The 17590-nt window shown below is 45.5% G+C and overlaps 1 protein-coding gene across 11 annotated transcripts in view; it reads right to left on the reverse strand.

The window, feature by feature from the left end:
- The window catches only part of ANK1 (ankyrin 1), a 213958-nt gene that overhangs the window by 23032 nt on the left and 173336 nt on the right, over positions 1–17590 (reverse strand). For 10 of the 11 annotated variants that reach the window (XM_029936401.1, XM_029936381.1, XM_029936428.1 and 7 more), the window contains 6 exons: positions 16972–17097; positions 16735–16854; positions 15416–15494; positions 15066–15140; positions 13459–13590; positions 12476–12622 (listed from right to left, as the gene is read on the reverse strand). In XM_029936401.1, coding sequence (XP_029792261.1) covers positions 12476–12622; positions 13459–13590; positions 15066–15140; positions 15416–15494; positions 16735–16854; positions 16972–17097 — 679 coding nt within the window. Of the gene's footprint in view, positions 1–10811; positions 11403–12475; positions 12623–13458; positions 13591–15065; positions 15141–15415; positions 15495–16734; positions 16855–16971; positions 17098–17590 lie in introns of those variants that run through there. The other variant, XM_029936436.1, reaches the window with a different exon arrangement.

The following is a 17590-nucleotide window of genomic DNA, read 5'->3' on the forward strand; positions in this document are numbered from 1 at the left end:
CTGCCTAGTGGGTCTGTCCATTTCTGATACAAGGTTGCTGAAGTTTCCGACTCTGATAGTGGATTCATCTATTTCTCCTTGCTGCTCTCTTAATTTTTGCCTCTCATAGTTTGATGCTCTGTTGTTAGGCACATAGATGTTAAGGATTATTAGGTCTTCTTGAAGAACTGACTTCTTTATCATTATATAATGCCCCTCTTAATCCCTGATAATTTTCTTTGGTTTGAAGTCTGCTCTGTATGAAATTAATATAGTTTCTCCTACATTCTTTTCAGTCATGTTAGCATGATATATTTTTTGTCCACCTATTTACTTTGAATCTACATGTGTCTTTATATTTAAAGTGGGTTTCATGTAGACAGGATGTATTTTTTGATCCATTTTGACAGTCTTTTCATGGGTACACTTAGACCACTGACACCCAAAGTGTTTACTGATATACTTAGATTAATATCTACCATACTACTGTTTTCTATTTGTTGCCCTTGTTCCTCGTTTCTATTTTTATCTTCTATTCTTTTTCTGCCTTTTGTGGTTTTAATTGAGCATTTTATATGATTCTATTTTTTCTCCTTTCTTAACATATTATTTATGCTTCTTTTTAAAATTTTTATAGTGATTGCCCTAGAGTTTGCAATATATACGTCTATAGTCCACTTTCAAATAGCACTATAGCATGGGTAGTGTGAGTTCTTTATAACGAAATAATCTTAATTCTTCCTTCCCATCCCTTCTACCATTGCTGTGCTGTCACTCATCATTCATTTCTTATGTATAAGCACATATGGACGTGCGTGTGTACATGCGTAAGATATAAGCATACATAATTGAATACATTATTGATTTAAACAAACTAGATCAACTAAGAGCAAGAAAATTTAAGTTTTAATTTAATTTTCACTTACTCTTTCTTTGATGTTCTTCCTTACTTTTTATACGTTCAGGCTTCTCTAGGTGAGAAGACTGACTTCCTTCTCTCTAAAGAACTTTTTAAAATACTTTTTTGCACGGCAGTTCTGCTTCCTTTTTATTTTATTTTTTTTGTTTTTCTTTTTAATTTTTGAGAGACAGAGAGAGACAGCGCGAGCAGGGGAGGAGCAGAGAGAGGAAGACACAGAAACTGAAGCAGGCTCCAGGCTCTGAGCTGTCAGCACAGAGCCCGACATGGGGCTCGAACCCATGAACCGTGAGATCATGACCTGAGCCGAAGCCGACGCTTAACCGACTGAGTCACCCAGGCGCCCCTACACGGCTTCTAAGAGAAGTCAGATGTAATATTATCTTTGTTTTTTATTGGTAAGGTGGGATTTTTCACTGTTCCCCACCCCCCCAGGATTTTTTTCTTTATCTTTGACTTTGTGTGATTTGAAAATGATATGGTAAGTATAGTTTTGGGCATTTATCTTACTATATTCTCAGCTTTCTGAATCTGTGGGTTGGTGCCTGATATTAACTTGGGGGTAAATTCTCAGGCATTATTATTTTTTCAAATATTGCTTCATTCCTTTCTTTCTTTCCCATCTGGTATTGCCATTATATGTCTGTTACATCTTCTGTAGCTGCCCCAAATTCCTTGTATATTCTATTCTGTTTCTTTTGGTCTTTGCTCTCTTTACTTTTTGGTTTTGGAGATTCCTGTTGCCATAGCCTCAAGCTCAGAGATCCTTTCCTCAGCTGTGTCCAGTGCACTAGGAAGCCCATCAAAGGCATTCTTCATTTCTGTTACAGTGCTATCTCTAGTATTTCTTTCTTGGGATTCCCATCTTTCAGCACATCTGTTCTTAAATACTTTATCCATTAGAACCCTAGCATATCAATCATAGGGGGTTTTCCCCCCTAATTTAAAAAAATGTTTATTTTATTTTTTTCTGAGAGACAGAGCGTGAGTAGGGAAGGACAGAGAGAAAAGGAGACACAGAATCTGAAACAGGCTCCTGACAGCTATCCGCACAGAGCCTGACGCAGGGCTCAAACTCATGTACCCTAAGATCATGACTGGAGTCAAAGTCAGAGTCAACTGAGCCACCCAGGTGCCCCAATCATAGTTGCTTTAAATTCCCAGTCTGGTGATTCCAACATCCCTTGCCATGTCTGGGTCTAACGCTTGCTCTGTCTCTTCAAACTGTGCTCTTTGCCTTTTAGTACGTCTTACACATTTTTCTTGATATCCAGAATGATATCCTGGATAAAGGAACTGCTATAAATAGGCCTTTAGAATGCAGTGGTGAGGTGTGGGGGACGGGGACGCATTCTATAGTCCTATGATTAAGTCTCGGACCTGTAATCAGCCTATGCCTCTGGACTGTGAACTTGACAAGTATTACAAAAATTTCCCCTTTACTTCAGATGGGAAGAGATGGCCAGCATAGGCTGGAGTTGAGCATTTTCCATTCTTTCTCCCTTGTGGAAGGCTAGCTGACAGGAGTTGGGTAGTTCCCTCCCCGCAGGTCACTTAGGCTTTGACAAGTAGCCCCTGAGTGTTAAGCTCTCCTTAAGTACTTTCCCCTGAGGGCAGACCTTGTTAAGAACACAGTGCTCAGGCATAATTAAAAATAGTTCCTTTTCTCCTACCCCTGCTGGAAGCACAAGGGGATTTTCCTGATATTTACTGTGGGAACCTGGTTGAACCTCCTGGAGGTAAATCTCACAAAATTGTGGGGGACCCCTCTGCCCGAGTCCCCCTGAAAGTTTTAAACTTTCAGAGTTGCCTACACTGAGCCTCCAGCAAGTTGTCAGTTATAGTTCTGGTTTTCCTACCCCAGCACTGGTTTCTGAGGGGGTTTCCCTCTTGAGTCCTTGCTCTGGTGAGTTCATATTCTCCACGTCCCTCTGTCACTTTCCAGTTTCGGGGCAGTGATTTGCCCTGTGCCCTCACCTCTCATACAGATCCTAGAAACATTGATTTTTCAGTCTATTCAGCCTTTTACTTGTTAGTACACACAGAGTGGCAACTTCCAAGCTCCTTACATGGAGAAGCAGAGATGGATTTAAACCACCCTTGCGTTCCTTAGATAAACCCCACTTGGTCATAATGTATTATCCTTTTAAACAGTGCTGGATTTGACTTTTATAAATTTAAATTTTTGCATACATGTTCATGAAGGATATTGGTCTATAGCTTTCTAATACTATTACCCCCCTAATATCAGGGTTATGCTGGCCTCATAGAATGAGTGGACAAGTATTATATCCTTTAAAATTTTTTTTATAATGAGGTTAAAAAAATTTTTTAAATATTTTTTATTTATTTTTGAGAGACAGAGAGAGACAGTGCGAGCAGGGGAGGGGCAGAGAGAGAGGGAGATACAGAATCTGAAGCAGACTCCAGGCTCTGAGCTAGCTGTCAGCACAGCCTAACGCAGGGCTCGAACCCATGAACAGTAGGATCATGACCTGAGCTGAAGCCAGATGCTTAACCGACTGAGCCACCCAGGCGCCCCTCCTTTTAAATTTTCAATATAAGTTATTTCTTCCTTGAATGTTTCATGGATTTTTACCAGTGACGCCATCAAAGCTTGCTGTTTTCTTTGTAGACATTTTAAGTACTATTTTAGTTTCAATATATATAAGGCTATTCAGGTCATCTATTTCTTTCTGAGTTTTGATAATATATTTTTCAACAATTTGTCAATTTCATTTATGCTTCCAAAGCTATTGGCATAGAACTGTAGTAATCCTCCCTTATCATCTTTTTACTTCTACAGTTTGTAGTGGTGTGACCTCTCTTACTCCTGATATGGTCATTTTTGTCTTCTCTCTCTTTTTCTTAACCAGTTTGGCTAACAGTTGGTCAATTTCATCAGTCTTTTCAAAGAACCAGCTTTTGATTTTATTTTCTCTAGTTTGTTTCTCTTTTCAGTTTCAGAGATTTCTATTCTGACCTTTATTATTTCCTTTCATCTGGTCACTTTGGGTTTAATTTGTTCTTCTTTTTCTAATATCTTAAGGTAGCAGCTGAGGTCATTGATTTGAGAATGTTTCTCCTTTCTCACGTGGGCATTTAATGACATAAATTTCCCTCTAAGTACTGCCTAAGGTGTAAGATAAGCCCTGACTGTTGGGTTTTCTTTCTTTTTTTTTTCTTTTTGTAATGCAAGTGCCTGACCTAAGCTTTGATTGCCTATATCTCCATTTCAAAGATGACTATCTCAAACAAACACATTGCCAACCACAAGACTAGATAAAGAGCCAGGCCACCCTCCCCCACTGAGTCTCCTTTGTTATGGAGACCTCGGGTGATTTCGATAACTGACCTTTTGGGCCACTTGATTTTTCTTTCCTCCTGCTTTAAATTCTTACTCATGTTTTAAACTTATCAATAAAGAGTGAGCCCATGAAATCCCAGGCCTCTACTCTCAACCCCCAAAATAGCAGAACCCTAGCCCTGAGCTCCTTCTCTTCTCTCTCTTCTCCTCACAACCTTGCTATGTGGCCCTAAATATGCTATGTAATTTTCAGGTTCTGTGACTAATAAATTTTTCCCCTAAAGTTTCCTGGTGGTTATTGCTCACGGTCATCTTGCAGGAACTACACAGGCCAGTCCAGCCTCAATATTAGGTATTGATGGGCTCATGCCAACACATAAGAACTGGAATCCTATAAATGTGATATCTTGTATTTTTATTTACATTCAATTCAGAATATGTTCTCATTTCTCTTTCACTCTCTTATTTGACCCATAGGTTATTTAGAAGTGTATTATTTAGTTTCCAAATATTTAGATTTTCCAGATTTTTTGTTATTGCTTTCTAATTTAATCTCACAGTGGTCAGAGAACATGCTTTGTATATCTCAAACCCTTTTAAATCTGAGACTTGCTTTATGGTCTATAATATAGCCCATGTTGGTGTAAATTCCAGATGCAACTGAAAAGAATATGCATGCTACTGTTATGGGATGGAATGTTTATAACTCTCAACAAAAAGGTCAAGCTGGATGATAGTGTTCAAATCTTCTATATGTTCACTGATTATTCTTCTTGTTCTATCAATTAGCAAGACAGGGATGGTGAACTCTCCATTCTAACTGTGGTTTTGTCTACCTGTCATTGCAGCTTTCCCACGTTTTGCTTCATGTGTTCTAAAGCTATCTTACCAGGCACATAAACATTTAGGGTTGTTATGTGCTTGAACTACTTATGAAATTATTTTTTCATCTCTGGTAATTTTTTCATCTCTTTGTTCTAAAACCTACTTGTTTGATATTAATATAGCCATTCCAGTTGTCTTTTGATTAGTATTAGTACAGTTTATCTTTTCTCACCCTTTTACTTTTAAGGACTTTGTGTGTTTTTATATTTGAAGAGCATAGTTGAGATTTATCTATATATTCATTTGACTATTTCTGCCTTTTCATTGGGGGATTTAGACCATTTACATTTAATGAAATTGTTAGTAAGGTTAGGTTTAGAGGTGCCTGGGTGGCTCAGTTGGTTATGCATCCAACTCTTGATTGTGGCTCAGGTTGTAATCTCGTGGTTCATGAGATCAAGCCCCATGTCAGGCTCTGCACCGACAACATGGAGCCTGCTTGGATTCTCTCTCTCCCCGCTTTCTCTGTCCCTCCCTCACATGCACACACTGCTCTCTCTCTCATAATAAATACACTTTATTTAAAAATACGGTTCGGTCTTTATCTATTACTTGTTAATTTCTACTTTCTTTGTCCCATCTGTTCTTCTCTTTTTCTTCTTTTATATGCCTTTTGACTTAATTGAAATTTATTATGACTCCATTTGACCTATTTTGATGAATTATTAGGTATAATTCTTTGTTTCATTATTTCAGTAGTTGCTTTATCGCTTATAATATACATCCTTGACCTATCAGTGTACTTTGAAGTGAAATTATACCACTTGGTTTATATAATAGCACCTTACAATAATATACTTCCATTTTTCCCCTCTTGACTTTTTTGGCCTTAGTACTATTGTTTCATACATTTCACTTTCACATGTGTTATAAACCCAACATTATATCATTGTTATTCTTGTTTACACAGTTATCCTTTAAAGAGATTTCAGGGGTGCCTGGGTGGCTCAGTTGGTGAAGTTTCTGATTTTGGCTCAGGTTGTGATCTCATAGTTTGTGAGTTCAAGCCCTGCATCAGACTCTGTGCTGACAGCATGGAGTCTGGAGCCTGCTTTGGATTCTGTGTCTCCCTCTCTCTCTGTCCTTCCCCTGCTCACACTCTCTCTCTCTCTCTCTCTCTCAAAAACAAACACATTTAAAAAAATTTTAAAAAGAGATTTCAACAATGAAGAAATAATGTAACTAATTAGAAAATTATGTATTTTTCCTTGCAGTTAGCATTTTTGGCATTGTTAATTGCATCTTATAGATCCATATTTCTGTCTGATATTTTCCTTTGGCCTGACTTTTATTATTTTATTTCAATTAATTAATTAATCTATTTATTTATTTATTTATTTATTTTTAAAGCAGTCTTCATGCCCAGGGTGGAGCCCAATGCAGGGCTCAAACTCATGAACCTGAGCTCAAGACCTGAGCTAAGATCAAGAGCTAGATGGATGATTAACTGACTGAGCCACCCACATGCTCCTTTTTTTTTTTTTTTTTTTTAACCATTGCTTGAAGCATGGGTCTCCTGGTGATGCATTTGCTTCCATTTTTGAAAGCTATTTTTGCTAGGTATAGAGTTATAGGTTATTTTAGAGATGTTCTGTAAAGATTCAGTCTACTTTAAAGACGTTGTTCCACTGTCTCCTGACTTGCATTGCTTCCAACAAGAAGTTTGATGTCATCCTTATCTTTTTTAAGTTTATTTATCTTAGAGAGAGAGAGTGCAAGCAGTGAAAGGGCAGAGAGGGAGAGAGAGACCCCAACCAGGTTCTGCACCATCAGCGTGGAGTCCAACACAGAGCTCAAGCCCACGAACATGAGATCATGACCTGAGTCAAAATCAAGAGTCAGACACTCAACTGACTGAGCCACCCAGGCACCACTGATGTCATCCTTATCTTTTGTTCTTTTGTATAATATGCCCCTTCTTCTTTGGCTGCTTTCAAGACTTTCTCATTACTAGTTTTGACCAATTTGTGTAAAATATACCTTGGCATCGTTGCTCCCATGTATCTTGTACATGTGGTTCACTGAACTTCTTGGATCTGTGTATTTATAGTTTTTGTCAAATTTGGACATTCTTCAACCCTTGTTTATTCAACTCCTTTTTCACCCATTCTCTGTTGGGAACTCTATTGCCACATATATTGAAATTGCCCCATAGCTCATTGATGCTTTCAAAAATTTCTCTTGGGGTGGCTCAGTTGGTTGAGCGTCCAACTTCGGCTCAGGTCATGATCTCATGGTTTGTGGGTTTGAGCCCTGTATTGGGGTCTGTGCTGATAGATCAGAGCCTAAATCCTGCTTTGGATTCTGTGTTTCCCTCTCTCTCTGCACCTCCCCTACTCATGCTCTGTCTCTCTTTCTCTCAAAAATAAATAAATCTTAAAAAAATTTTTTTCTTTACCTTCTGTGTTTAATTTTGAAGAGTTTCTATTGCTATGTTGTCAAATTCCCTATTCTTCTGTAATGTCTAATCCCACTGTGTGTATTTTTCATCCTACACATTATAGTTTCATCTCTAGAAGATAGGTTTGAATCTTTTAAAAATATTTTCTATGTCTTTCCTTAACTTTTTGGAACCTGAAATACAGTTATAACTGTTTTGCCATCCTTGTATGCTAAGTCTAACATCTGTTTCAGTTTAGAGTTAGTGCAGATTGATTTTTCTCTTCATTCTGGGTCACATTTTCTTGTTTCTTTGTATGTCTGGTAATCTTTCACTGGATGCCATTGTAAATTTTACCTTGATGGCTGCTGGATACTTCGTATTCCTATAAGTATTCTTGAGTTTTGTTCTTTTATGCAATTAAGTAACAGAAACAGTCTCATCCTTTTGAGGTCTCTGCTTTCAAGGTTGAGGCAGGGTTGGATCATTGATCGATGTAGGGCTACTTCTTCTCCATTTCCAGGTAAGGCCCTTTGTTGTTCCTTATGTAATGTTTCTGAATGATCCATCTGACTGTGGGGAATGGCTGACTGATACTCAACCGAAACTTGCCGGGGACCCTCTGAAGAGCTCCAGGATTCTTCAAGCAGCTATGTCTTCTCTGGCACTCTGTATCTTGGCAACTCCGGTGGCTCCTTTCTCTCTGGATTCTCAACAACCTCTCCTCAACCCAGGGAAATTTCTTGGATTTCTCTGCCCCATGTCATGACCTAGAAACTAGCAATTACACAGTTTTCCTCAATTATTTCCTATGTCCCATTGATCACTGCCTTTTGTTTACTGATGTACAAAGTCTTGAAAACCATTATTACATATATTTGGGTCTTTGTTTTTTTCAACTGTTTTAAGCAGAAGGGTATATTCAGTCTTCACTACCTCATTTTGGCCAGCAGTGGAATGGATCTTTTAATAAAAAATTCACTTAAGTAACTTCTCCACTCTCTGTGGGGCTTGAACTCATGACCCCAAGCTTGAGAGTCACACACTTCACTGACTGAGCCAGCCAGGTGCCCCATAAGTGGAATGCACCTTAAATAGCCCTTCAAGTAATAGCCAAGTGAGTATTCTGTCACTTTTGGGAATCTCCGTAAAACCTGATAAGGACCGGGAGAAGGTGGCTCTACTGGCCACAGAATACCGGAGGGTCATTCTTGGTATCCTCTGGGACTTTTCCTCCTTAAAACTTCTGTGGTGTTTACCTCAATGGAATATCACCCAGATGAAACATGTCCATGAAGAGAACTCATGCACATCCCCTCCCAGGACTTGCCCGCCTTTTCTTTATTCTGGAGCCTCCCCTCTAGCAACAGTGTTCAGGGTATGTGCCTCACTGCTCCCTCTCAGTCTGCAGGGGACACCCACTGATCTAGCTACATCCTCACAAGCTTGGGTCTGAGGCTGTAGGTGGTCATACTCCGTGCCAGTGAGGATTACTATTAAGTCAGAGCAATGTTCATAAGGCCCGAACACATTGTCATGAGGATTACGCCACAAGCTCTGGGGCGGATTAGATCATCATAAGGTCTGCCGAGTCCCATAGGTTAAAGTTCGGAAGTACTTGTCTTTCTAACAGCCACACGTGGCTCTGCCACACGGGAGCCACCAAGCCACCCTTCAGTCTAGAGCTCTCCCCTCTGGAGTTGCATTTTGGGGAAATCAGGTGAGAAGCAACTATATGTACTACTTTGGGGCAGACAACAGGCCAGTAGTTCCTCCACAAGTCTCCATCTCTGGTTATGCTGCTGGGTCTCTGCAAACCGAGATGTAATGATTCCCCTTGAAGTTTAATGTCAGTAGCCAGCTAGACAAGGAGTGGACAGTCAACCTGGCCTCAGACTAGAGTCACATTCACGAGTTGTATTCAGGAGCTGACAGAAGTAAAACACATTTTCTTTCTAAGCAGACATTACTATGTGTCCCATTTATCAACAGGCCTGACAAGTGTGGATGTGAGATGTCCATTTTGTTTCCTTTTATATGAGAGATCTGATTTCTTTTTTTTTTTTTAGAAACATGTTTTTCTTTTCTTTTTTCTTTTTTTTGCTTTATAGGCAGTTTTTTTCTTTATGTGTATTACCCAAGGGCCCAGGCCAGTCCCCTCTTGTGTAGGAGAAGAAAACTGGCCTTTGAACTTGAACTTAAGCCCCCTTCTGCTCTGGCCAGGCCAGGTGTATATGGCAGGAGTCAGGAAGAAAGGAAAACAGACCTCAAGCTTCTGTTTCCCTGCCACCACAGAGCACTCAAGCACTGCCCTTCGTCCCCAGGGCTGCATCAGGAGGCTCAGACAAGCAGAGAAGCGAGGTCAAGTGCAGAGAAGGCAAGGTACAGCTGTGACTGTCAGTGCAGTGGGCCCAGCAGGCACCCAGACAAGCCACCTTGGGCCCTGCCCTCAGGAGGACACCAGAGGAAGCACGGGAGGCTGTTGTCTCCCCAGCCTTCGACCTTTCGTCCCTCCTGCTCCTTCTTTCCAGGCCAGAACCATCTTCTCAGGACAGGGAAGAGGGTAGGATAAATACATAGAAGCCAGTTCTAGTGCCAGAAAAGGTGGAGTAGACCAAGCTGGCCGACAGCTCCTGAGTGTCTGCTTGGGCCACGGTGCGGAGCATGCGCTCAGGGCACACAGCCTGCGTGCCTCCACAGACCTGCTGGGGGGCACGCTTAAAGGGGGGACAGGGCCGCACAGAGGAGCCAGGAAGCACAGAAGCATTCAGTTTGTGACGGTCTAAAACTCAATGAAGCAGGGAGAGGAATCCTTTGAAAACTCAAGTTAGATTATGTTCCCCCTTCCCTCCAGAGCCTCCAGCGGCTCTCCATCTCACTGCCAGTAAATCCAGTGTCCTAGGGGAGCCTGTAAGAGCTGGCCTCCTGTTGCCCTGTGACCTCTGCTCCTGCCTTCCCTCCCTCCCTCTGTGAGCACTTTAGACGATCCCCTCACCCCTTACCCGTTGCTTGACTCTCCAATCAGAAGGCTAGCTCCACGAGGGCAGAGTGTTAGGGGAGTTTTGTGTGTGTACGTTTGAGAACTGATTTTTCTCCCCTGCCTAGACCAGCGCCTGGCCTATGGAAGGTGTTCAAAAGGTACTCGCTAAGTGAGCAGACCAACTAACACAGAGCTTCTTGCCCCCGTCACAGAGCACATACAGACCCAGTCCCACAAAGGGATTCTGAACTCTTTTTAGGCATTGGACCCTCGAGGCCTGACTGGGGTTGTAAGTCCTGCGGCCAGTGGGGGATTCTTTTCCTTAACTGTAGGAAGAACACTTAACATGGGATCCACCTTCTTAACATAGTTTTAATGGTCGTAACTTCCTTGTTTATACTCGTGTAATTCTACGGGCCTGTGTCCTCTAGGTACATAATTGGGGCACACAGAAACAAAAACTTGCGGATTTGACTTGACAGAAACAGCACTGGGCATATGAAGAAACCCAACCAAGTGATCAGATATCACAGAGAAGAGGAGACGCGTCTTGTCACTTGGGTTTCCTGAAGTTTTCAGCATTTTTTCAACTGCCTTCCCTCTCTCCCTCTGTGAAAGGGAGCCAGGCTACTCAGCAGGCCCTGCAGTGCTCCGGCCAGGTCCCCTTCTTGGAGCCTTTATGCCGGGTGTGAACAGTGAGAGACAACTCCCCGGGCACTTGCACACACTCGTGCATGCGCACACACACGCCCTTGCACACGGCCGTGAGACTCGTGGGGAGGAAGGGCTAGCGGTCTTTCGCAACATGCATCTGCGGAGGCGGACGGCTCCTGAGCACCCGGCGAGGTGGAGATGGTGGACACAGGCAGTGTGAGAGAGTGAGCGGACTAGAGGCCCAGGTGAGGTCAGAGGCAGAAGAGGAAGACGACAGGACGTGATCAACAGAGGAGCCCTGCCCCCAGCATGTTCCAGGAGAAACAGGACACGGGAGAGAGAAACCTGTGAGGGGCTCGGCATGCACAGGCTCCTCTTGGCGAGAGGAGGCCCCGTGCCCACACCGACCTAGAACGTCCCGGCTCACAGCAGGTCCCCCATGCCACAGGTGTCTGCCCAGTGCACACACGAGCGCGTGGCTGGGGACAGCCAGAAAACTAGCAGCGTGGGGAGTGCAGGCAGCGCGATGTAGCCGCCCAGGGAGCCATGTTTAGGCACCACAGGAAGACAGTTCATAGCCTTAAAATGGTCTCTTCAAGGTCTGTAAGGAATCTTAGTAATCTGATCTAACCTGCTGACTTTAAAGAAGAGGAGTTAGCTCCAAAGAGCAGGGCCTCTGCCCTTTGTGCCCAATGGCTGGAGAGAGGGCAGGTAAGGGGGTGGAGACCCCTAGTCCCCTCTCCTACACGCAGGTGGCCAATTCCAAGGCCACTCCAAGGACAATGACACACAGGAGGCTGCTGTGTGGGTATGGGGGTCAAAGGTCAGGGGCCTCCGGCTGCCTCCCTTAGGGCCTGGTCACACTGGGGGTCTGTGCCATGCCGAAGCACATTAAAACCAATGAGAGGGAAGAGATGGGGTGAGAAAAAAGGGAGGGAGAGACACGGAGAGACCAGACTCAAAGAAAAGAAGTCCAGTTAGCCTTATAGAAGGACTTCTAGAACACCTGCCAACTTCACCACGTCAGACCTGGGGCCAGAACCTCCACGACCTTTGCTGCTCTCCACAGACTATTTCACAGATGGAAACACAGGCCCCACGAGGGTCCACTGGTGGCATAGAACTATGGAGAGCCTCTGTGACAGGTAGGGACGACTGCAGCAGGAGCCTGGAGCCGAGGGGAGCGTGGGGGCGGGTCTCTGCACAGGAGTGCTCCCCGATTCCTCTTGCCTCTGCTCTCAGCACCGCCAGGAAGGGAGTTTGTGGGGGACAGAACCTCCCACCAGAGGGAGAGGTGGCTTCAAGAAGCATCCTGTGCAGGTGCCTGGAAGGTGGCCCCCAGCTCAGCCCCACCTTCCAGGAGACACTCACCATTCATCTGAGAGGGCGACGAAGAGTAGTCCCGGTCCCTGTGCCTCCGGTCGGGTTTCAGGTTGCGGCTCTGTCTGCCCGAGCCCTCCAGCATGTTCACAATCTCACTCCGGTCGATGTTGCGCAGGGCTGTGTACAGATTTTCCACTGCAGGGGGAGAGGGGGAGAAGGGGCGCTGGCCGAGGGGGCTCTAACCCTCGTGGGCAGTGCAGAATGTCGTGGGGGTGCAGGGGACTAGCTGGGAGGGAAGTGGGGGATGGGGGGGACTTGTTTTCTCAGCGCCCCTCCTTTGTCAGAAGCAAAAGCACCTGCCTCTGGTTGGGGGTGGGGAGGATTTCTGTTATCCTTCAACAGATTTTTTCCAAACCCTAAGTGTGGCCAATTGTAAAGCATGGGAAGACTGTTTTTTGTAATCTGAGAGAAATTCCACAGGAAATGAGTGAGGAGAATAGGATACTGTCCTTTTGAGATCCTTGGTCCTTGCCAGTCGATTTGAGATGCAAATGCAGACACTCAATTTCCTCTTAGTGTCTCTGAGTATGGAAATTTAGTTGAGAAAGAGCTGAAAACAGGGAGACAAAGCTTTCCTCTAGGTTGGAGGAAAAGATGTTCAGGCATCTGGGCAGGATTTGCTCTGTCCGGAGGGGTCAGTCCTCATTTGTTTGAGAAACTCAATGAGAACTCACACACCCTACACCTGTGCTGTCATCTCGTTCTGGTGTGGCTCTTCTCTGATTCCGGGGGATGGGAAAAAGGTGAAGGCCAAGACTCTCCTATCCTCATGATAGGATTGCCCAGAGGACCCCAGGACCCTGCGAGGTGTGTGTGTGTGAGAGGCAGAGGCAGAGACAGAGACAGAGACGGCAAAAGGGACTGGCTCCAAAGGCAAAGACCGCAACTGGAGCTGGAAGGCAGAATGGCTCTGGTGAAGAGCCTATATGGGCTTTGGACAGAGGAGGCTTCCTTAGCCTAATGGTACTGACTCTTTGCGTTTTTGCCTTCCCGGACGACCCAGAGATTCAACAAGGCTGCGCTCTGCTCCAGAAGGGAGTTGGGGTTTTCCACACGAATCCTGTTGATGTCTTCCACACTGAACTGCAGTTCCCGGGCCAGCTCTGCAGGAAAAGAAGCCAGGCCGCGCGTGAGCCACACCGGGTGCAGCACAGGCGGTTGGTGGGGAGTACCAGGAATTAAAGAAGGGGGCCCCCTGGGATTTGCTATTCCTTCTTACCAGGAAGCACCCAGGGAAATACAGACCTACATCTTCAGATCTCCAGAAAATAGGGCAGGGATAAGAGTGCTCAAAAAAAATCGGCATTGAATGAATGAATGAATGTCCTTTCCTTATTTCATCAATGCACATACTAGATGACAAGGCGGAGCCTCTCAGCAAGGTTAGCGCTTCTCCAAGGTCACGGTCCAAGGCTAATGCCAGAGCCAGGAGAGGGCTGAGCTTGTGGACGCCCACTCCAGTGCCTTCTGTGCCACTAACTTTCCACCAGGAAGCGATTATCATGGGAATGCTTTTCTGTATTTGTGCTTCTTCAGGGAAAGGCATTAATTACATTTAATATGAAAACACAAGCTCCCATCTAAATGCAAGGCAATGACAGAGAATGTTAGCTTTCTCCCTCCCGTTTTTATTATTATTTCTCACAGGTGCTTTGGAAGGGGGAACTGCCTCAGAGTCTAATTTCAAGGATGAGAAAGACCAGAGGGACCATGATAGTAAGGATCAGAATGCGCATGTGCCCCCCCCGCCCCCCCCCACACCAAGAAGCAGCAGCAGGCATTCTTTTTTGGCTCGTGAATTTCTGCTGTAAATTTTTGTCACAGAGCCTTTCAGCAAGTTATTGCCAAGGCTTCTGAGTGTCTCTGAAGCCGTCTCCACAGGGTGACTGAGTAACGGAAGTCCATTCATATAAAAGCTAATATAACAAGCAGAGGTTAAGTTATAGGTCCTGTGACTGAGTAAAACGCATTTTGAGCTTTCACTTGTATTTTCCCCACACACAAGGTCACCTCAGATGTGATCTACCCTTTTGTGGTGGGACTTCTGGTAGACCTCAGGTACAGCTCAAGATTCCAAGTGAATAATTTTGAGACTTCTCTTCTTCCTCCTTTTTCTCAACAAAGCCAGCCTTCGAGGAAGGGCAATGTGAGTACACAGAGCAAGAGACAGGCTATCACAGGGACATAGTTTTTGGTTTCTGTGTTTATTTGCGGGCTGGTTTTCCAGGGCTCTGTCACTAACTAGACACCAGACTGGAGCCACTCTATTTAGCTGGATCTCGGTTTTGCCATCTGTAAAATGAGATGAACCAGATCAATTCTAAAGTCTCTTGTCATTTCAAAAGTTAGTTCTTTCTTATAAAGAAAAACCAGGCAGAAAAAAAAGAAAAACCGGACAGAAATGGAGGCAGGTGGGAGATCACTTTCCACTGGTACCCAAAGGCAACAGACTCGTCCAACACAATCACACCTCAGATGCACCAAGGATGGTAAGAAGAAGTTGCTCATTATAGGCAAGGAGCTGGAGGGGTGCGTGTGGACAGGCAAGGTGCCTTCTGCCCCCAAGTCCTGGACTCACCAGCCCAGCTGAGGCCAAGGTGCTCTGATATAATCGCCATCTTCATATCTGCTCGGTCGGTCCCACTGAGAAAACCTAGGGAAAAGCATCGGGTTTCTTTTAGCAGCCTTGGCAGGACACAGAGCGGGCAGGTGTGGGTAAACGACCTCAGATGGACACTTCGGCCCTGAGCGGACCTCAGTGTATGCTGGCCTGAGAGCACATGGGCGGCGGGCCAAAGGCTCCGGTGCTGTGCTCATAACGCTCCAAGGAAATCGCGTCAACACAGAGCTCTTGCAGGGGGGAGGGGGAGTTATGTGACCCACGACCTCCAGGAAGGCAGTGAGCACGTATCACCAGGGGGTTCATACCCAGTGAGGATTCGCTGAGAATGCTGTATCTCAGGGCCAGGGGTGTCAACGTCCTCCTCCTGTCATCGGCTCCGCTCACCTGCAGAAGAAAGATGAGGAAAGGGTGCGTTGGGCTCGGGGCCACCCCCGTGGTGGGAAGGTGCTCGGAGCCCAGAGGCTGCAGGGTGGGCGTGACGCCGGTCCTGGCCAACAGCAAGGAGCTCTGTGTCTCTGCAGCCACAACACAAAGGGCAGATGTGTGCGAAGAGGTGGGGGCCAGAGGGAGTGACAAGAGTCACACACTTTATCACTAAAGTAATAGCAAGCTCACGTGGCCCTGACCCTGTGGCAGGCCCTGTCTAACAGTCCTTGGGCAGGAACGATTACTATTCCCATCTCATCCAGCAGGCCACTGAGGCCTAGAAGGGTTAAATAACTTGCCCCAGGCCGCTCAGCTAATGAGTGGTGGAGCTGGGGCTTGAACTTAAAAACCAAGTGTTTCTTTCTGGGTTCCTTTACATTCAGAAGACCTATTCTTGGCACCAGTCTGAGGCTTAGCACCCCAGCCCTGCAGAGAAGCACCTAGATGCTCTGGGAGCAGGAAATCTTTTCAAAAGAAGCAGGTTCACACTTGCCCCAGACAGTAAAGAGAAAGTGAGCCATGACATATGGATGTGACCTTTCTTCCCTAGTTGGGCACAGAAGGCTGACAATTACAATGACGGCAGCAGCCAAATGACACCAACGAGAACATGGAGACATATGGTCCCTCCAAAGTCCCTTGTGCAGCGGTGACTTGGATGCTCTTACAGGAATGGATAAATCAACATACTTGGTCAAGACGCTTTTGCTGAGCTCAAAAATCTGGGTGTTTGCAGTGGCTGAGACACCAGGGCTCCCTTTTCTGAGGGCCTGGCACCCTGGGGAAGATAAGCAAGTATGTGAAAAAGAGGCCTGAGAAAACCTATCAAACCACTGGGTCACCTTGAAACATGGGACACCCAGTTCTAAGCTTAAGAGGCCCCGGAAGAGGGGTGCCCGGTGGATGCCTTTTGGGCTCCTCTAGTCTTGGAGAAGGAACATGCTTGTGGGCCCCTGGCTCATAGTGAGAACACACAGACAGGCCTGACACTGGCACTTGGTCCTAGCCTTGCAGAAAGGGCCAGGGCACCCTCTCCCTGCCAGGACACCACCAACTGTTCAGAAGATGGTGAACAGCCCTCAAAGGCAGCTCTGTGACAGGAAGAGGTCTTTGAAAAGCACATGGCCTTGAGTCTGCTTCGGGACCTCCTCAGGGGACCCAACCTCCGGCGAGGGTCCTCATTAGGGGGGCAGCTCACCTTGGTGCAGGGGGGCATGGTGATGTTGAGGTGGCAGAGAATGTGCTGGGTGTCCTCATACTTCATCGCCTTGCGCAGAAATGACAAGGACCCCGCGGGTTCTCGACTGCTGTCCCTCACCTAAATTCAACCACACAAAAGCAAGATTCGGGGGGGTGCGGTTCCAGAGGCCACCAGGCCGGTTGGCTTAGGAGATTTCTGCCTCCCAAACTTTGTAGACCCAGGAGAGGTCCGCACCTTTACAGGTATGGCCAAACGGTTCTCCCGAAACGACTGGAAGAGGAAACTCCGTTGCTGGGTCGCTTTTTTGACAGGCACCAGGTTCCCAAAGAGTTCCGCGAAAAGGGGCATTCCTTCCACAACCTGCGGGAGGAAAGCAGATGTCCTGTCCTACCGCCCACTGCAGTCACTGCTTTGCCAGATCACACTCATCCTACGGCATGAGACACACCGAGACGTTTGTTTCCAAACAGGTTTTGTTTCCGAAGCTGTACCAAGGGAGGCATGCTTACCTACTTCAGAGGGTTTTTTCTTATGTTTATTTATTTTTGAGAGAGAGACAGAGACAGAGCACGAGTAGGGGAGGGGCAGAGAGAAAGGGAGACACAGAATCTGGAGCAGGCTCCAGGCTCTGAGGGGTCAGCACAGAGCCTGACGTGGGGCTCGATCTCATAGACTGAGAGATCATGACCTGAGTCAAAGTTGGACATTCAACTGACTGAACCACCTAGGTACGCCCTTACTTCAGAGGACTTTACAATAAGCTAGAATCTTTACATATCCCTGGTTGGTCAGGTTGATCAGGATTGCTATCAGAGTACTCTAGAACTCAACTAAAGTATCTAAATATGTCTCC

The sequence above is a fragment of the Suricata suricatta genome, chromosome 1 (assembly GCF_006229205.1).
Source record: "Suricata suricatta isolate VVHF042 chromosome 1, meerkat_22Aug2017_6uvM2_HiC, whole genome shotgun sequence".
NCBI lineage: Eukaryota > Metazoa > Chordata > Mammalia > Carnivora > Herpestidae > Suricata > Suricata suricatta.